The sequence below is a fragment of the Coturnix japonica genome, chromosome 3, assembly GCF_001577835.2.
Source record: "Coturnix japonica isolate 7356 chromosome 3, Coturnix japonica 2.1, whole genome shotgun sequence".
Taxonomy (NCBI): Eukaryota; Metazoa; Chordata; class Aves; order Galliformes; family Phasianidae; genus Coturnix; species Coturnix japonica.
This window is the reverse complement of record NC_029518.1, coordinates 60,941,587-60,959,964: the sequence shown is the minus strand read 5'-3', so window position 1 is coordinate 60,959,964 and position 18,378 is coordinate 60,941,587. Positions and strand designations below refer to the sequence as shown.

The following is an 18,378-nucleotide window of genomic DNA, read 5'->3' as shown; positions in this document are numbered from 1 at the left end:
AACAATTTCTAACATCATTTTCTTTTTTAAGTTTTCATGTACTGCATAGACTATCTCCCAAGAACTGAAACAATAATAGAGCCAAACTAATCAAGACCTACGTAACCCACCCTCTGATGTGTGCTATAAAAGCAGGACTAAATGATGCTGTTTCATTTTAAATACTCTCACTACTTAATCTATGTCCAAAACTGTGATATGAATCATTTCTGTGTCACTGTGAGTGCTCAGTACAAAATATGTCTGAAAATGAGATTTGGATGCAGTTTTTCACCTTCAGTAGCAGACTGCTTGGGATGGAGTTTGTCAACAACACGAGTTTCAAAGACAGAAGGCCCAGCAAACAATGCATTACGTTAAATTAAAACTTTTTTTTCTGTCCCATGCTGAGATTCAACTTGGAAGAATATAGATAAAGTATATGTGGGAACATGAGCATTGCTTTATAACCCAAAAGAGAGATGCTAAGCTCCAGTAAACTTGCCCAGAGTTAGAGGAGGAAAACAAAAACCTTCAGGCAAACAGTATCTCACACAAATAACCAGTCACTTGTTTGTTGCTATGGACGTATAGCTGGGTGTTTTTTTATGGTCATAAGATTTATTTAGATGGCTTGGAAGCCTTTAAATATGATTCTCAAAACAAACACTACAGAGATTGTCTTTTTTTTGTTGTTGTTCTAAGGTTTGTTTTGTGAGAGCTCTCCAGTTTTACAGCCATGTGCTCTTTCTACAAAAACCAGTTGTCTTTATGCAAGATTTTTAGGAGTGGGCAGCGCAGGAATCACTGAAAAAAAACCCTCAAGAGATTAAAAGATGAAATATTTTAATTAATGTTGTCTCTGAGGGTATTTAAAAACACAACTGAAAACCCTTCTACTCGCTACGGTGAAGTCAAACTGGCGTTTGTTCCGTTATTTACCTGAATCAAGATGAAATTGATCCTTCTGTAAACAGTTCCGCACCCTGTCACAAGGAGTGGTGAAACAAATAATCCGTTCAGAGGAATAAGGAAAGAGCAGAGAGTTCTCACCAAAAAAAAAAAAAGAAAAAAAAGAAAAAAAAAGAAAAAAGATAAAAAAAGAGAAGGAATCTTTTTGATGAGGCTGATCCAACATTATGTTCAAATTATGTGTATGTTTTTGCAGAGCTGCCTCATAGCCTCATTAACTTTAAGGGAATGAGTAAGTTCTGATCCAACATAGTTCTGTGAAGCTGGTGAGCTGTTCTCAGTACATTTGCACTTGAATGCTGAAGTTTCCTATGACTAAAACAAATACCTTTCTCTGTCTTTAAATAGAATTTTGACACATCCAGATGAGAGCAAGAAAAGTAGTTTGGGTAGCACTGGGGATTTAGTAAAGGCAAGCGTTAGCAAAGCTAATGAAAGGAGGAAATGCCAATATACTGTGCACTTTATTGGCACTAAAATGAGAACAAAGGTGCACTGCAAACAAGGAAATAGTAAAGACAAACAGTGGAGAACTAGGAACTTGTATTTACTTGCTGTCTTCTTATAAGAAGAACCATTTCTAAAGGCTTCTATTGCCATACACATACACTAAATAAACTTTATTTACAGTGGGAGATTAATTTCTGTAATTATACACTTGGAGATAGGTATGTGTAATTCCCTTTGTGGCACTCCTACTCAAGAAATAGAATATTTTGAAACCTGATGTGTCACTTCTGCTGAATGCAGAATTCCTGCCTGGGGTGTTACCAAGTTAATAGTGACTCATTGCACATGTAGACGATTCTCTTTTTAAAATGCTGAGGTTTTTAGGAAAGTGAGGTCACTGCTCAGCTATTCTGTTGAACAAATGCTGACATTACAACAATCTGGAACATCAGTCAATGGGTGTTCCTTCTAATTAGTGCTGAAGTCTTTGCCTGTGTGAGCATATCTGCAAACCTTGCCAGTGTTATTTAACCAAGAAGCTGTTAGAAAACGTGTTCACTTCATATTAAAATGTCAGAATTTAAGACTTCTTTTGCCAAATTTGAGCTAAACTAGAAAACAAAATGAAACGAAAAAAAAGGAAGAAATTCTATCCTACGTCAAGAGCTTACTTTCTCATTTTGAAGCCTCTTTTTGTGGACTAAGATATCCAAAAGAAAAGCTAGCCAGAATAGAAATTTCATACAGTTTGTTTTACCTCTTTACAGTACAAAGGAAATCACAGTGTAGGTGTTATTGAAAAAAAAAAAAAGTATATTGTGACAATATTTTATTGCTCTTTGATAATGACAAAATGCCACATTACCAGCCCTGATCCACTCCTAGATTGGCTGATTACACCAAACTGCAGTCATTGTAGAGCTGACCGTTTCTATCTCTGTTTCTCTGGATTTTTTTTTTTTTTCACTTGTAGGTCCACAGCACTCATTTCATGGAGTTTGCAGAGGTGGAAAACCATGATGACTTTCACACTCACAAAGATGGATATATCCACACTCAGGACCAGCGTGGGGCTTACATCATATATGATGTGGCACTGGAGGACCTAAAGGAGCTTGAGAACCAGCTGCTGCTTGTGGCCAGCCAGTACATTGAGAAAGATAAAAGTAAGATATCTACTGTCAGAAAAGAAAATGTTAATTGTTTCTGAATGTTTTCAGTTAATGTATTTGATGGCTTTTCTGCAGAACTGAATGCACCTCTAATCACTTTTAAACTTTTCTTGGTTGTTAATAACAAGTGTATAGTATTTGGTGCTGCATTCTTTTTTCATTCATCTTTCTTCTTTTTTGTTATAGTTGGAATGAGATGAGGCAGATTAGTTTGAAGATTTCTAAAAGGAGCAGCCATACTTATAGAATAGTGAGGAGGAAGGAGACAGAAATTGTAGAAAACATGGGAGGAGGCATTAGAAAACAGTATGTAAGTGGCACATACATGAGTGATATTCAGAGAAATGCAGAAAATATTTCTTGAGTTACTGGAATAGCTTTCCGTATGGATGGGAAAATATTTTGGGAGTTTTAGCATGCTTCCCTAAAACTGAATATGTGGACATTCTATGTTAAGAAGTGGAGAGACTGTGAAGAGCAATGCAGTGAGCTTCAAGTAGTCCAGGAGACTTCTAGAGTGTGTTGGCATCAACTTTCTGGTTCAGATAATAGACAGACTCACCAGAAGTGAATCATTGCTGGACCTGGTGCTCACCAACATGGAAGAGATCATAAAAGAGGTTAAGATTAGAGGCAGTCTGGGCTGCAGTGACCATGCCCTGGTTGAGTTCATGATCTTGAGGAATATGGGCCTGGCAAAGAGTGGAGTCAGGACCCTGAACTTCAGGAGAGTGAACTTCAGGCTGTTTAAAGAATTATTGGAGGTGATCACCTGAAAAGCTGTCCATTATTTCTTACATTCATGTGAATGCCTAACTGACTGCCAGACCTTCTTTGGATTCACTTGAATGTCCTCATTTCTTCTGGAGCTTCTTTCATGTGAGGAGAAGCTGAAAGAGCTGGAATTGTTCAGCCTGGAGGAGGTTTGGGAGGGATCTCATCAAGTGTGTAAATAACTGGTGGGAGAAAAATGAAAGAGAACTAGACTCTTCTCAGCAGTGCCCAATGATTGGACGAGAGGCAACGTGCGTAAATTAAATTACAAGACATTCCATCTGAACACAAGGAAACATTTTTTTACTGTGAGGGTGGTCAAACACTGTTACAGGTTGTGAAATCTGTCAAGACATTCAAAACCTAATTTGACAGAGTTCTGGGTAACCTGTTCTACCTGATCTTGCTTGGGACAGGGAGCAGGTTCCTTCCAATCTCAGGTAATCTGTGACTCTGACATTACAGGAAACAGAATGGTGGGATAGGGGAAAGATTCAGAAAGTTAGAAGTGCAAGAAATCATAATTTGGGATAAAGAGAATTTACTAGGTAAAGCAAAAGCCACAGGCACAAGCAAAGTTCACAATTCATTTCTTATTTCCCAGGCAGATGTTCAGCCATTTCCAGGAAAGCAGGGCTCATCATGTGTAATGGTTTCTTGGGAAAGCAAATACCATTATTCTGAATGTCCTTCCCTTCCTCCCTTTTTTTCCCCCCAACTTTTGTTGTTCAGCATGACACCATAACCATATGCTATATAATATCTCTTTGGTCAGTCAGCTTTCCTGACTGTGACTTTTCCCAGCTCCTCGTGCACCTCCAGCCCCTTACTGGCAGGGCAGCATGAGAAGATGAGAAGTCCTTCACTCTACATAAGCACTGTTCTGTAACAACTAATCAACAAAAATCCAAAACACAACACCATATGAGCATCTATGAAGAGAATTAACTCTATCACAACTAAAACCATGACGATTGATATATCTCTCCATAAAATTTACCTTTAAGTAGGCTGTGCTGGTTTTCTTTGATCTGAGAGTGAAAGTAAGGAGGTAGAGATGATCCCAACATGATTTGATGCTGTGAAAAATGGAGCATCTCTTTTGTCCAGGTGTTTCCCTGTGTTTTCCTTATTTCTTTATGTGGGTCTCTCTGAACTCTGTCCCTTGCCTTTTACCTCAAAGAATATTTATCAAAAGATGATAGATGAGATATGTTAAACTAAATGCCTAGTGCACTTGTTCTTTGCTTCATAGAATACTCTGGGGCCCTCTGAATCTTATGGGACTTGAAGACTTTTCCTGGACTTGAGTTCCCCGGCAAGCAAAAAGCACAACCCTGTGCTAAAAATAAAAATAATTGCCAGAAGCTCTAGGACTGCAGGCATGTGGAAATCCCTCTGATAATGACAGCTGCTTGTTTTCTATTTTTTTTGTTTTCCTTAGGCAATGTAACTTGTGGGAAATTCAGTGGCAGCAATATCCTTGAGTGGGCACATGCCTCTGTGGATCGATTTGCAGTGTTGTTTGACCTTTGGACCTGTGAAACTGCTTTCTTGGAAAAAAAATGCCAGGTATAGATCTTTTTCTTGGTCTGGAAACAGTGACTTGCAGTCAGCTCACTTCAGGTTGTTTTAAGGCTCTCTTTCAGCAGCATTTCCTGTTCTGAATACATGTGGATGGTGGTACAGGTTCCAGTTGCACAGAGAACCTGCTGCTGGGCTGGAATAAGCCCAGAGGGCTGCAACTACTGGATACTGTAAATTGGGCCCATGTTCTTATTTTGCAATAAGGAAACAGAACTGTTCTTGTCCTGTGCATCTGTATCTGCTGTGCCAGGGGTTGGGAGCATATCTGCAAGGCCTCAGTGAGACTGCCCATCAGAGTAAGGGGTGATCAGGAAGGACAAGACCATATGCTGAGTGCTGGGGGAAACCAGGTCAAGCCCTGCAGAGCCCGGGTCCTCAGAGAGTGCAAGATACTGTTTTTGTTTCTGTAGTCCACAAAAGAAGAGGCTCAGTCTGCATCTGTCTGGACCCAGTGTTTGGATTACCCTTTGTCATAAGAAAGGAGAGAGGTATTTTACAGGACATGCTATAAAAGATAGTCCTTTCATCAGTACAAGTGATATATAGAACTATAATACATTACAAATTTGTTTCTTCCTTTTTCTTTAGCCTACTTGAGCCAAAAATGCCATGATTTACTGTGGGATAAATTTTATATAAAAATACTAGTTATGTGTATGAAGTGGATTGTAGCTTTACTGTTTACTATGGCTGCTACATATTATACATGTATTCCCTTTCCTCTCTGAATCTAGTCACGTGTCTGTATTTTGCTATGCGACATGTACATATATATTGTTTCTGCCCAAAGAATGCCTTGAGATTAGACAAGTTCAGAATAGGAGCCCCAGAGGAACTTGAAAACGTTGTTCTGTGTATGGAACTCACCAGACCCCAGGACAACAAAGAGAATGTCAGGGAGGTAATGTCAGGTAAAGGAGCAGATGAACCGCTTCAGAAGCAGGAGAAAGGGCAGTAATTAAGGTCGCCTTTAACATACTTGAAATGTTTTCTTCTCAGTCCTGGGATAACACAGGGCAGGTCTCAGAATAGGAATGCCAGAGGATGTTAGGAAATCTCCTGTGTGCAACTGAAGAGGCTTTAAATAGAAAAGCTTTTAAACTGAAGCAGTTGTAGGTAGTTTAAGAATCTCTTAGGACCCCTCTCCTGTTTTCATAGAGGTGCCTTGTGTGACAGCTATGTAATTGCCTAGCCCATAAGTTTCTGTTTTCATCCCAATAGACCTCACTTTTCAATGCTGCATCGTTACCTCTGATAATCTACCTTTTATTTTTATCACAGATCTTCAGTATTAAGAAACTTGATTTATTTTTGGGGAAAGATAAATCCCAGTAGAGAAGAATGAAGCATCTACACCAACAGTGCACTGATTCTCTTTCAACAATGTCAAGAAGCATATTCTGGAACCACTCTCACAGTCCAACTCTCTAGGCAGGATTAAGAGTATGAATATGCTTTTTCTGAAGGTTTCTTGTGTCCAGCTCAAATGAAATAGAAATGAATCTCTCTAGCTTCGTTCCCAGCTGGGAGAAATTTCTTTCTGTGTTAGGAAACAATAGCTTTTTGTTTGGCAGCTGAGACGCCTTGGCTTAGCCAATACAAATCTTGTCTATGGCGTATTGCTCAAGCGTTGTATTAACCTTCTCCAAACAGTTCAGGTCAGACAGGTCTAAGCCAGAGAACGTGCCTTCTTCCACTGAAATCTGCATTTTTGTCTACCGACTTATTTCTGATGAGTTTCTACTCATGTGGATGAGTTTCTACTTCTGTATCAATGCAAGATAACCTACTACAGATCATTCCATATTGATATGACCTATTTGCCCAGAAGCAATAGTAACCCCAGTTCATATTTTCTATCTCATAGTTGCCATTGGCCAAAAAGTACTACAGTGACAATTTAGGTGCAACTGTACTTGACACTTTGCTTTTTCCATCTCAGGCTTTGGGAATTTTTGATTAAAATCATTAGTTCAGTAAAGCTTTACAGCTGTTCCTGGCAGAGGAGTCTGGAGAGTGCATGTGACTTTCTACATCTTTAATTACATATTGAATAAATTTGGAATTTCTAAAAAAAAATATGTAATTAACTGAGATGCTAATTGCTATATGAGATAACAGATAGTCTTGCATGAATCTCCAGGTTTCAGGTTAGGGGACACTAAGTTTTTCAAAGACGTGACACCTATGTGTGGGCTAGTGAAGAAAAAGAGCATGAATTAGATATGGAAAATGATAGGTGTTTTTTAAGTAGTAAGTAGATTACTGTTTCATACAGGTGACAGCATCCATGTTCAGAAATGTTTTGCCAAAATAAAATGAATATTTGGATGAATAAACATTTGTAAATGTGCTTCTGAATACCTCCCCAGCTTCTAGACGTTTACTTAGAGGCCTACCAACATGCTTTGGACCCAGAGGAAAGATTTGCTTTGGCCCAGGCGATAACTGACATCATGCATAAACATCCACGGTTTGATCTTGAGCTTGAATATTTTGTGAACATCTACAAAGATGAATGCACCTGTTTACAACTTCACCTCCAGCTGCTGAGGGACATAGTAAACCAACAAGTATGTTGAATTTGCAGTATATCCATCTTGGGTAAGCAGGAGGTGAAATCCAGAGTAGGAAACTTTGATTGTAACCTGCATTGGTTTACAGTGACAAGTTGAGTTACTACTAGTTTGACAGCAAAGTCTCTGGATGCTTTGTGACTTGAAGTAAAAAAATTATAAAGTTGAAAGCAATGATTTCATCAGCATCAGAAAGAGAGCACAGGAAACATTACAGAGCTCCATGTATCGCATTAAAGTTGCATTTGCTATCAGCTGAAATAGCTGGAATCAGTAGTTGAGAGATGCGGAAGCAGGAGAAAATTAGAATCCATAGATCTGTAATGCAGTTGATAAGGAAGGAGTCTTATTTAGAGTCCCTTCTCTAATCTTACAAAGAACTTACAAACAAAGTTTGCACTTTGAAGTCTAAAATGCAACATACTTCAGATAGCTGGAATTTCTTGTCTTGATAACTAAAGTACAGCATATTAAACCCTCAGATTTCAATTCTCATTTAAATCATTTAATTCTCATTTAAAATCTAAAAGTTTCCTCTGTATCCTGACACAAGGTACTTCGCTTCTTTGATTTTCATAGGTTGTAGGTTCATAGGAGTTTCATTTCATAGGTTGCAAGTTCAGAAGCTTAATAAGCCATCCTTTGTAACATGTCTTTTAGTCTACAAACTGAAGTTTTTTTTCAGTGCAAGAGACCACTCTTACACTATTGTTGCCACAAATGCTGCCATATTGGTAGCTATTAGAACTGGAAGGTCGCCAGCATCACTGGTGCTCTAAATTTGTTCTGAAAAAATACAAAATATTTCAAAATAATTTTAGAAGGAATAACTCAGCTCAAGCGGGTATTTATTCAAACAACTAGAAATTATCATTTTTAACATATATAATAGAATAATGAAACAATAAATTTATTATGTAAAAGTTTTTATAGCTTGTGTTTAAATAAAGAGCAGAAATCAGGATGCCTGATTTCAACCTGTGTTAGGATTTTCTTGGCTAATATCACTTGTGTTTATTGCTGACTTTTAGGTAGATGTCCAGAGGGAATATGTCTCTAAGATTTGGCGGAAAGGTCAGAAAGGTGGCATTGATGAGTTTGGATTTCCTTATAACGTGATCACTAAGCAACTTGTCTCTCTTAACACTAGCTGGTGAGTAACTTCACAGCTTTATTTTTCTGGAGAGAAACTCTTTCTGGTCTAGTTTCTGTGACTGATGATTAAAATCTGAGGTAGGACACCTGAAAAGTAAGACTATTTGAAAAAACAACAGTCATAAGATGAATTAGGCAATAGAGAAATGTTTCATGTCATTTAGTCTTGTGCTATTTAGAATACCATTGGACGTGCCAGAAAAACATTCAAGGAAGAAAAGTGATTCCTCCCCCACCACCTTTGCTCTTCCCTGCTTTGACACTGGGTTTCCTTAAGTCCTCTTACACCACACTGGGAAATTAATATTCCTGTGGATACAGTAACTATGAAATTGCATAATTAACTTTAACCTTGCTTTGACTTGCTATGCAGGTATTCAAACATGGCTTTTCAATTTGCACTGCCCTTTGGCCACTGTCTGTTACCCATTCTAGCCCAATTTTCCAGTTGGATAGATAGGTACTGTATTTTCACACAAGAGCCACCTATTACCCGTAACACAGACCTGTGCCATGTTTTCCCTCCTGCAGCTATGCAGCATTGTGGATTATATGAAGGACTTAGCTGCTGATACATACCCAGAAGCCAAGAGCTGCTCACCTCCGGTCCCTTCTGGTTTACTTCCTCTGTCTGAAGCCCCTTGCCTCTATTCCTCCTATTGCATGCACATTTTGATTGCGTTGGTTACCCAAGAGCTTATTTTGAAATGCAGACGCTTTTAATGGGTGGACATACAGACATGAAAATGTGGCTAATAAGGCAGGTCAGCTAGCAGAAGATAATTTAGAACGTTTTGTTTTCATTAGCAATTGAGCCTACTTAGATGTGTTCCAACATAATTATGTTTATTAAGGCTTCAGCTCTATTTTTAGATTTGAAGATTGATTTCTGATGTACAGCTAAAGCCACTACAATTAATTCTTGCCAATTAAGCAATTGCAAAATTTCCTTATTTGAAAGCTGTTTTTGTTGTTGTTGTTATTTTTAAGTCCTACTTCGAAGAAAATTTATTTGCTGGAGTTTCACCCTTCTCTTGGTCTGGTGTGCTCAATCCCCAAAGCTCTGGAGTTTGTCTACCAGGAGCTCTACAGCATCTGTAGACCCAAAACAGCCAGTAGAGCAATTAAGCTAGAAAAACAAGTGCTTCAGCTGGTATTTGATGAGTGGCTGACTATGGAAAAACCAGAATCTTTCTACAGCTCTCAGATTCAAAAAGATGTAAGTTCCACTTTTGCTTCTATTAGAAATAACTGTTTACAGCCAAATCCCAGCCCAGTTCGATTGTACTCGATGGTTAGTATTAGGTATGTGATTCTTAATATTAGGCCAGTTATTTTTTCAAGCTTGGTGAAGATCCATTCCATCCATCTTTAAAATAAAATATATCTGTATTTCTGTGAAGGAACAAAGAAAGGTAGAACTCTTGATCTCACACTAGTATAATATAAGAGCAGCAGGCCTAAGGAGAGGCAAAGCACAGACATTTTAAGGCAGTATGAGATCACAGTAAGTCTCCAGGTTTTGCATTTGTGTATATACAGTCATTAAATGTCAGTAACAAAAAAAGGCTGGCCATTAAAGCAAATATTGTTATAGGTGGAGCCGGTTATTGCTATAATGTGCATCATTTCCTGGTCTAAGACTCTTAACCTGGCTGGTTATAGTTTTGATAGATACTGATTGTTGTGAATGAAATTACTGATGCTAGATGTCTCCATCAGGTTGTTTTGTTTTGTATTGTATTATATTGTATTATTATTACTTTTAAGCCAGCTTAGTTAATGCTGACAGCAAGAAATGGAAAATAAATGATTTTATCTCTTTTGTTTACAAGTTCATAATACAGTTATGTTCTTGAACACATCACTAAAGTTTGGAAAGGCTCATTATGCTAGACTTTGATTCCTGCCAAGTTTAGCCAACATTAATTAAATGAAAACATGCAATTGCACCACATTCAATCGGAAGACAAGATGTTAAGTTTCTATGTGCATTGGTATATCTATAGCATGAATCAAATCAGAACCACTGTTACTGTATAAATATTTCCAGACTGAGTGATTCATGTTTGATTTGAATCTAAGCACTGAAAGTGGGCACAAAGAGCTACTTGCTCTCACTGTTGCTTACATTACCTGCATTAGAGACAATGGTGGGCTAGAAAATAGAGACCAGTGCAAGGTAGAAGGGCATAGACATTTCAGATACTTCCTCAGCATGCCATGGAGCAAATCCCAAGAATTACTTATCCAGCATCTTTTTGATGCCAATAAAACCCACTGGCTTTGTCCCAGTCCACTTTCACACTGCAGATGACAGAGATCTATGTCTTAAAGTCACCACTCTGCTATTGCCAATGGGGAAAGAGAAACTTCATTTATTTTCTCCAAGACAAGCTGTGGATGAGAAATATGCACACAAAAAGGCAATGCTTAGAAAGCAATCAGATTGTTAAAGACCTGCCTGGATGTCTACCTGTATGACCTGGTGTAGGGAACCTGCTTTGGCAGGGGGATTATTTCTGCTCCTTTGGGTTCTTCCACCATTCCAGTATGAGTCTAGATGTGCTAAATTGCTGCCCCCATTCAGGGAGCATCATATGTGGCACATGTACACCCTCACTGTAAGAGGAATAGCAGCAGGTAGTAATGTGAAGCTAGTCACAGAGAGCCTCTGCTCTAGAAGGATGCATATGTCTGAAAGCCTTCTGAATTTTGGCAATAATTTAAAAAGGGCAAATATCTTGTGTTCCAGAAATTGGGAAGTCTTTTGAGTGAAGTAAAGTTTCTAAATTCAGTGACTGTACCTTTTGAGCAAGTGCCAAAACTCCAGTATATTTTCAGAGGTTAGGCTGGAACCAGTCCTCACCTTGTGTGTGTTGCAAGTCAGAAGCAATCCCAATCATGATTTACTCCAGAAAAAGGAGAATAGACCCCTAAAGTATTCAAGGGCCTTTCATGTCTGCATATGAATGGCACCTGCATTAACCTTTTTTTTCACTTCCAGTTATTTGCAGAGACGCTCATAGAGGACCCTGTGCTGGTGCAAGAGATTGCTTTGTCACTATTAGAGGTGGGAGCAGATGAAGAAAGAAAAGAAGGCAAGGAAAAGCAGCTCTTTATCCTGGATTCATTCTCCATGCTTCTGGAACTGATCACGCTCCGGCATCGGTTGATTGAGGTGGCAACAGAGAGTGCACGGTTAGCCAGGTTGGTGGTGGTTTAGCTAGGAGGATGTGAGAGAGGTGTTTCATAGGGGAAAGGTAAATACTTTTAAATTGGTCAGTTAGTACAGTTGGAATAAGTCAGAGAGAGAGCACTTGCATTTGTGTTGTGGGAAATATTTTTATCTATGTGGAAAAAAGGTCTGTCTGTGATTTGCAAGATGTTTATTAGCTTCAAAAGCTGAGAGACAACTCAAAGCTTAATAGAACAGGCCCTTTGCCCAGTGAAAATTGGAGTCCTGTGATTCTATGAAATTTTGTCAAAAGATGGAGGAGCAGAAGGAATTTGCTGGTTCAATGAACATGAAGATACAGGTGATTGTCTTAATCACCTTCTCATGAACAGTTTTACAATATAACAAACATCACATAGGAAGTGCATACAAGCTTTGTTCACTACTGGAAATTGGTTTGTTTTGGATGTACTGATCCTTGCAGAGACAGTAAAATATTCTACACAAAGGAAATCAGTGTCATGCATTTAGGAAATTATCATATAAGCTGGAGAAAATGACAGTTTATACAGGGAGACAAAGAAGATAAGGACTGAGCTAAAGGGAAGACCTATCCTCTGTAGGATAGTGTTGACCCGCTGTCTTGGATGCAAGTTATTATTGAGGTTCTCCTTGCTCAGCTCCATACTATCTCACATTTTTATTAATGAATTAAGTAGAAAGTATAAGAGCGTGTTATTAAAATCAGGACATTAGAGTGCTAGAAGATAAAACTGATAGAGATAATAAATGAAATCTCTTACAGGAAGAACTCATAGTTCTAAGGTATGAAATAGGAGGAAGAAGATAAACATCACTGACACAGAGCTTAAGGCTATGCATAGTAATAGGAAACTCTCCTGTGAACTTCTTTGGAAACAACAGAGGAGGAGGATGAATTGTGTGTATAGCAGGCAATTGAATGGCTACATATTGCAAATGTGATGGGGGAGGAAGTCACGATATCTTACTGTGAATCAGGCAATGAGTTTTGTTTTTCAGAGAGATCAGAACTGATGCCTTTTATGTGATTCTGGTGAGGCCTCACCTGGATTATTAAGTATAGTTTTGAGATTTATGTTTGGGAAAGATAAATGTAGAATGGAATTGAAGCAGAGATGATCTAATAGGATGATGAGGGGAAATAGAGAATGCATTTTACAGAACTAAATGAAATATCTTGGCTTGTTTAGCCTAGCAAAATGAAGACTGAGAGAAGATATGATTGTTCTCTATAAATACATTGGGAAGATAAGCACTGGGAATGGAGAGCAGCTGTTTAAGGTCAATCTTGGCAGCAGAACAAATGGATCTAATAACTGTGAATACACTTAAACTAAAAATTAAAAGGAGATTTCTAAGAATCAGACAACAAAGTTCTAGAACATAAAGAATGGAGGGCAGAAAATGAACATCATTTTTAAATGTAGCTTAATTCATGTATGAAAGGATTTGTGGGACATGATTTCATGCAGTTGCAAAGTAGTGTCTTTTGGACAGACAGCACTTCATTCATATTTTCCCCTTACCTCAGCTCTTTCTCCAGCTTTTTTCTGTAAAATGTAGACTCCAAAAACCTGCAGCTAAAAACCTGGATGTATCATAAAATCATAGAATCATATCATAGAATGGGTTGGGAGGGACCTCAAGGATCATCAAGGTCCAATCCCTTGCTGTGATTAGATTGGCCAGAGCCCCATCCAACTTGGCCTTGAACACCTCCAGGGACAGGGCATCCACAACCCGTCTTGGCAGCCTGTCCCCCTTGTCTTGTTACTATCTACCCATGCAAAAAGTTTATTTCCCGGCTGTTTATAATCTCCCTTTAAAGACTGGAAGATCAGAATGAGATCTCCCATGGCCTTCTGCACACTGAACAAGCCCTGCTACCTCATCCTGTTGTCACAGGAGTGGTGCTCCAGCCTTCTGATCATCACTGTGGTCCTCCTTTGGGCCCCCTCCACATTTTTCCTCTGCTGGGGGCCCGAGATCTGGACACAGTACTCCAAGTACTCTACCAGGGCAGAGTAGAGAGGGACGATCACCTCACTCACCCTGCTGGCCACTGCTCTTCTAATGCATCCCAGGATACCATTGGCCTTCTGGGCTTGCAAGCTCATACACCGCTGGCTCATGTTATGTTTTTCATCTACCAGGACACCCAAGTCCTTCTCAGCAGGACTACTCTGAAAGAGTTCTCCCAGTTTGTTTATGTATCTGGGATTACTTTGACACAAATGCAAAACCTCACACTTTGCTTTGCTGAACCTCATTAGGTTCACATGGGCCCACCTTTCAAGTTTATCGAAGTTCCTCTGGATGGCATCCCTTCCTTCTGTTGTATCAACTGCACCACTCAGCTTGGTGTCATCATTCATGTGAACCATGACTATGCAAACATAGTTTGATAGAAAACCTTTTTCCTGTTCATAACTTTTTTCCATTAAAATAAGTTTTTGAACAGCTCTAATTTGATATCTAGAACTTTCTTGGACAAACTAACGTTCAACTTAATTTTCTTTAATGTGAATAATTCCATTAAGCATGAGGGTCTCATTTTTTGTCTTTGTGTTGTTTGAATTATCAGCTTTCTAGTAAAATACAGACTCTAATTAAACTTATTACTCTGGTTTGCTTATCTCTGTGTTCCAATACTCATACATGCTTACACATATATTTTCTGGTAATTAATAAGGAGTAAGGTAACTGTGCAACTTTTCATTTAGCTGAAAAATCAATATCAAATCACTTCTTGTTTTTCTTGAAGCCTGTTAGAATATTTCAAAAGCCTTGTCTCTGTGCCAGATTTCACTGGTGCTCACCAACTGAATTAGAAGTTATCTAGAGGAGATAGATGAGCTGATGGATTGGTTAAGTGGTTTCATTTGTTTTGTGAAGAAGGGTAAGATGACCTGCACACCTGAAGTGGCATACTTTTAGAAATCCATGAGGGGCAGCAGGAAATTGTCATTTCTTCTGGCAAGGGGTGGTAACTTAGTATAAACTTATGTCAAAAAGTAAGATTTCATAATGCATATGCAAGGTCATTAAGCATAACACTATCTTCATTTAATAGAAGATGATTAAGTCAGCCTAAATATCAGTCTAAACATTCATATTTTATTTAGGATGACATTTTGAAGGGCTATTTTTACACCCTCACATGATATCATGAAGTTCACTGTTCATTATAATATCAACTGTTAAGGACTCAGATTCAGACTATAGCATCAGAAAGGCTGGTAATCTTTTTCCCTGCTGTGCAGAGCAACATGAAATGAGTGCACATACATTTATAGATTCCTCTGTCTTGTACTATAGATTCAACAAAACTTTAGGGAGATTTGCAAGAATTACTCCCATTACTTGCTTGTCTGTTCATTCCTGAAGCTCCTTTCTATCTGTAAGTACACATGTAAGTTTTACACACTATTACTGATAGCCCTTGTTGCTTCTCTTTGCTCCTCAGTTTTTCAACCTTCACCTTCTATTATCTGGTGAAAAAGGAAAAGGACATCCTTTGGTACCACCGAACAATGCCAATTTAGTCTTGTCATGGTTTTATAATTTTGTAATTTTGCTATCAGTAACCAGTTGCTTGATTGTTGATTGATGTGCATGGTGTCTTTCATATCCTGTTTTGTCTTCTGCCCTTTTTTTTTCTGTAACTTTGCAGGCAGAGACTTTTACCTATTTTTAAAGAACTAGGAGCTGTGACTTCTGGGTCATATTTGTGTCTTTATCACATTCTCACACTGTAACTTCTCTGTGACCTGTTTTCTTGATTGATAAAACACCTGCCTGTAGATGCTAGCAGGAAGCAAGGGATTATCTTATTCCTTTGCAGTCTGTTTCAAAAAGAAAGTTTCTCCTTATTCCGTCTTCTTATTCTATATGAAAAGAAGGATCACAGATCAGATCAGTGTTTTGGTGGTTTTGCATCTGGAGGAAGAGATTGATAGATCCCTAGGGAGGGAGTATAGACTGTCCAACTTCAGGCACCTGGGGCTTTAAAGGCCTCCTGAACTACTAATTGCATCTAGACAATGTGTTTACTGCCTGCTGGTTGATTGCCTTGGTCATCTGTTGTACTGCAGAGATACTGTTGGGGTTGTGTCATACTGAGGTCTTCTAGATAAAGCTTTCTTAAGTTATAAAATTGCTATTTTCATGGTAATAACATGTCTGAGTTCTGCTTGGCTATTGAAACTTCTTGCAATCTGCCCCCCGTCTAGTTTCTAGCCTAAAGCTGTATTCTTCACCTCTGTCAGTCTCTTCTAAACAGAATATTTAGCATCTTTCCCTTGATTTTTCTATGTGTTGTAGACTCTTGACTTACTGTCCTTCATTTGTAAGTATAAGTTCATATGTGTAAGTCCATAGTTCAATCTACACTGATTAAACTGTCAACACTAAACAAACATCAGCTCTCAGGATGCAACACTTGTTTGCTGTAACACTTGAGATGCCAGAATGCAGATTTCATCTTGAAATGAGCCTTCTGGATGTAGAGTTCTAAGCGAGCATTACTTAAGCAGAGAGAAAAATTGTTTTTGAAATGCATCCATGTTTTTTATTTTTTATTTTTATCTTTTTTTCCTTTCTAGCTTATATAAGGCTTTTGCAATGGAAGCAGGATTTGGGGAGTGCCATTTGTATCTGAGGCCAGTGCACTTTGAATATGCTCTTCACAAGGAGAAAGCAGACCATCTGCCACCAACGTTTATTACCTCTCTCCTGGAAGAAGACAGCTGTGTTGACAGGTAGACTGAACTTTGTGTTTCAGAGGACAAAGTCTTTTTTAGATCGGATGTGATCAAGTCTTCAAGTAGGTTAGGCTCAAATATAAAGACTTCAGTGCATAAAATATACAAAATTATTCAGGTAGGAAATGTAAAATGCTACATTGTTTGTTTTCTTTTTCTGTAGAGTTTGGGATCAAATATTTCTAATCTGAAACCATTGAGCAGTGAAAGCCAGGAGGCACAGAATTTGCGTGCAACTGTGGCAATTTTCAAACTCAAATGTGTTCTCTTTAAAGCAAAGGATACACAGTAGGGAATCTTTACTCTTTAAAGAGTTCGTATGTGTGTGTATACGAATACAAATACATGTTCATACACATGTGCACATTTGTATCTACACGTACACACTTTGTTTATTTGTGTGTGTCTTAGATCAAGCTTTAAGATGAAGAAAGGAAATGACTTGTGAATTTCCATACTAAATTTAGGAAAGCAAAAGGTCTCTCTTTCTATCTGCATGGGTACCACTTACAGTCATGTGTTATTACTTGCTTCCCATTCACTTGTGTACGTGCTTATCTGCTGCAGAAATCTGTCTGTTTCAAGTTAGTTTAGCAATTGCAGGCAACCTGGAATCAAATTTCAGCTGTGAATTGCACTGTGGGTGGTGGTGGGTGTCAGAGTACAGGAGATAGGACAGCATAAAAAAGAGTTAGGAACCAATGCAAGATGAACAAGATTCCATCACAATAAACAAGCAGATTTTTCACTGGTTTAGACCAAGTTCATCTAGGAAAAGCTGAAGAATCATTGTAAATTCAACAACAAAACATCATGTATTATCATCTTTTGCTTACAAAACTACTTCCAAAAAGTAAAACAACATTCTAAGATCACCAATTTAGCAACTAGAGTGACAGATTTCCTTATGTAATAGGCATGTAAAGGGTAAATAAACAAAAAGTATTTCTGAACTAATCACTATTTTCCTCTCACCCTCAGTTTGTCTTCTTTCTGTGTTGTACTTTTTGTTTACAAAAAAATCTTACTTCTATTGCAGATATATTCCAAGTAGTTTACCATTAAGCATTCAAGAGATCGACAGTCACATTGGAAAATTTAGTTTCAGGACAAGAGATGGTGTTATGAAGGTGAATAATTTAATTTGCTGGATAAGAAAAAATATGTGTTGTGTTGTCATTTATTCACTGGATAGATAAGGACCTCAGTCATGTGTTTGCTAGATGCTATAAACTTCTCTACACTTGGTCTTTGAATGAAAATACTGTTTTATGAATAATTTCATAGTGATTTTAGTGTGGCTTAATTCAGGAATACTAGCTGAGGTTAAACTCTTTAAGTCCACAAAATTTTGTCTGAGGAAATACATTAAATGAAGCAGGATGCATCTGTGTGGCTGTGTGCACACCAAGCAGCAATAGTAGATGTAGAGAGTTCTCTAAAGGAAGAAAATGACTTTAGTCTTCAATGGCATCTTGTATACTTAGTCCTTTCCTCTATTGTATGAGTGTGGAACGTGTTCAGAGGGCTACAAAGCTGGTGAGGGGTCTGGACCACAGGCCTTACGAGGAGTGGCTGAGGGAGCTGGGATTGTTCAGCCTGGAGAAGAGGAGGCTCAGGGGAGACCTTATTGCTCTCTATAACTTCCTGAAGGGGGGCTGTAGGGAGCTGGGGGTTGGCCTCTTCTCTCGTGTAATCAGTGATAGAACTAGAGGGAATGGTTTTAAGCT

At 38.4% G+C, this 18,378-nt stretch overlaps 1 protein-coding gene across 10 annotated transcripts in view; it reads left to right on the top strand.

Moving 5' to 3' along the window:
* CCDC162P overlaps positions 1–18,378 on the top strand; it is a 78,293-nt gene that overhangs the window by 19,691 nt on the left and 40,224 nt on the right. For all 10 annotated transcript variants that reach the window (XM_015858677.2, XM_032443281.1, XM_015858679.2 and 7 more), the window contains 8 exons: positions 2,375–2,567; positions 4,792–4,919; positions 7,307–7,507; positions 8,542–8,663; positions 9,656–9,884; positions 11,673–11,875; positions 16,490–16,645; positions 17,688–17,778. In XM_015858677.2, the coding sequence (XP_015714163.1) occupies positions 2,375–2,567; positions 4,792–4,919; positions 7,307–7,507; positions 8,542–8,663; positions 9,656–9,884; positions 11,673–11,875; positions 16,490–16,645; positions 17,688–17,778 (1,323 nt within the window). The remainder of the gene's footprint in view (positions 1–2,374; positions 2,568–4,791; positions 4,920–7,306; positions 7,508–8,541; positions 8,664–9,655; positions 9,885–11,672; positions 11,876–16,489; positions 16,646–17,687; positions 17,779–18,378) is intronic.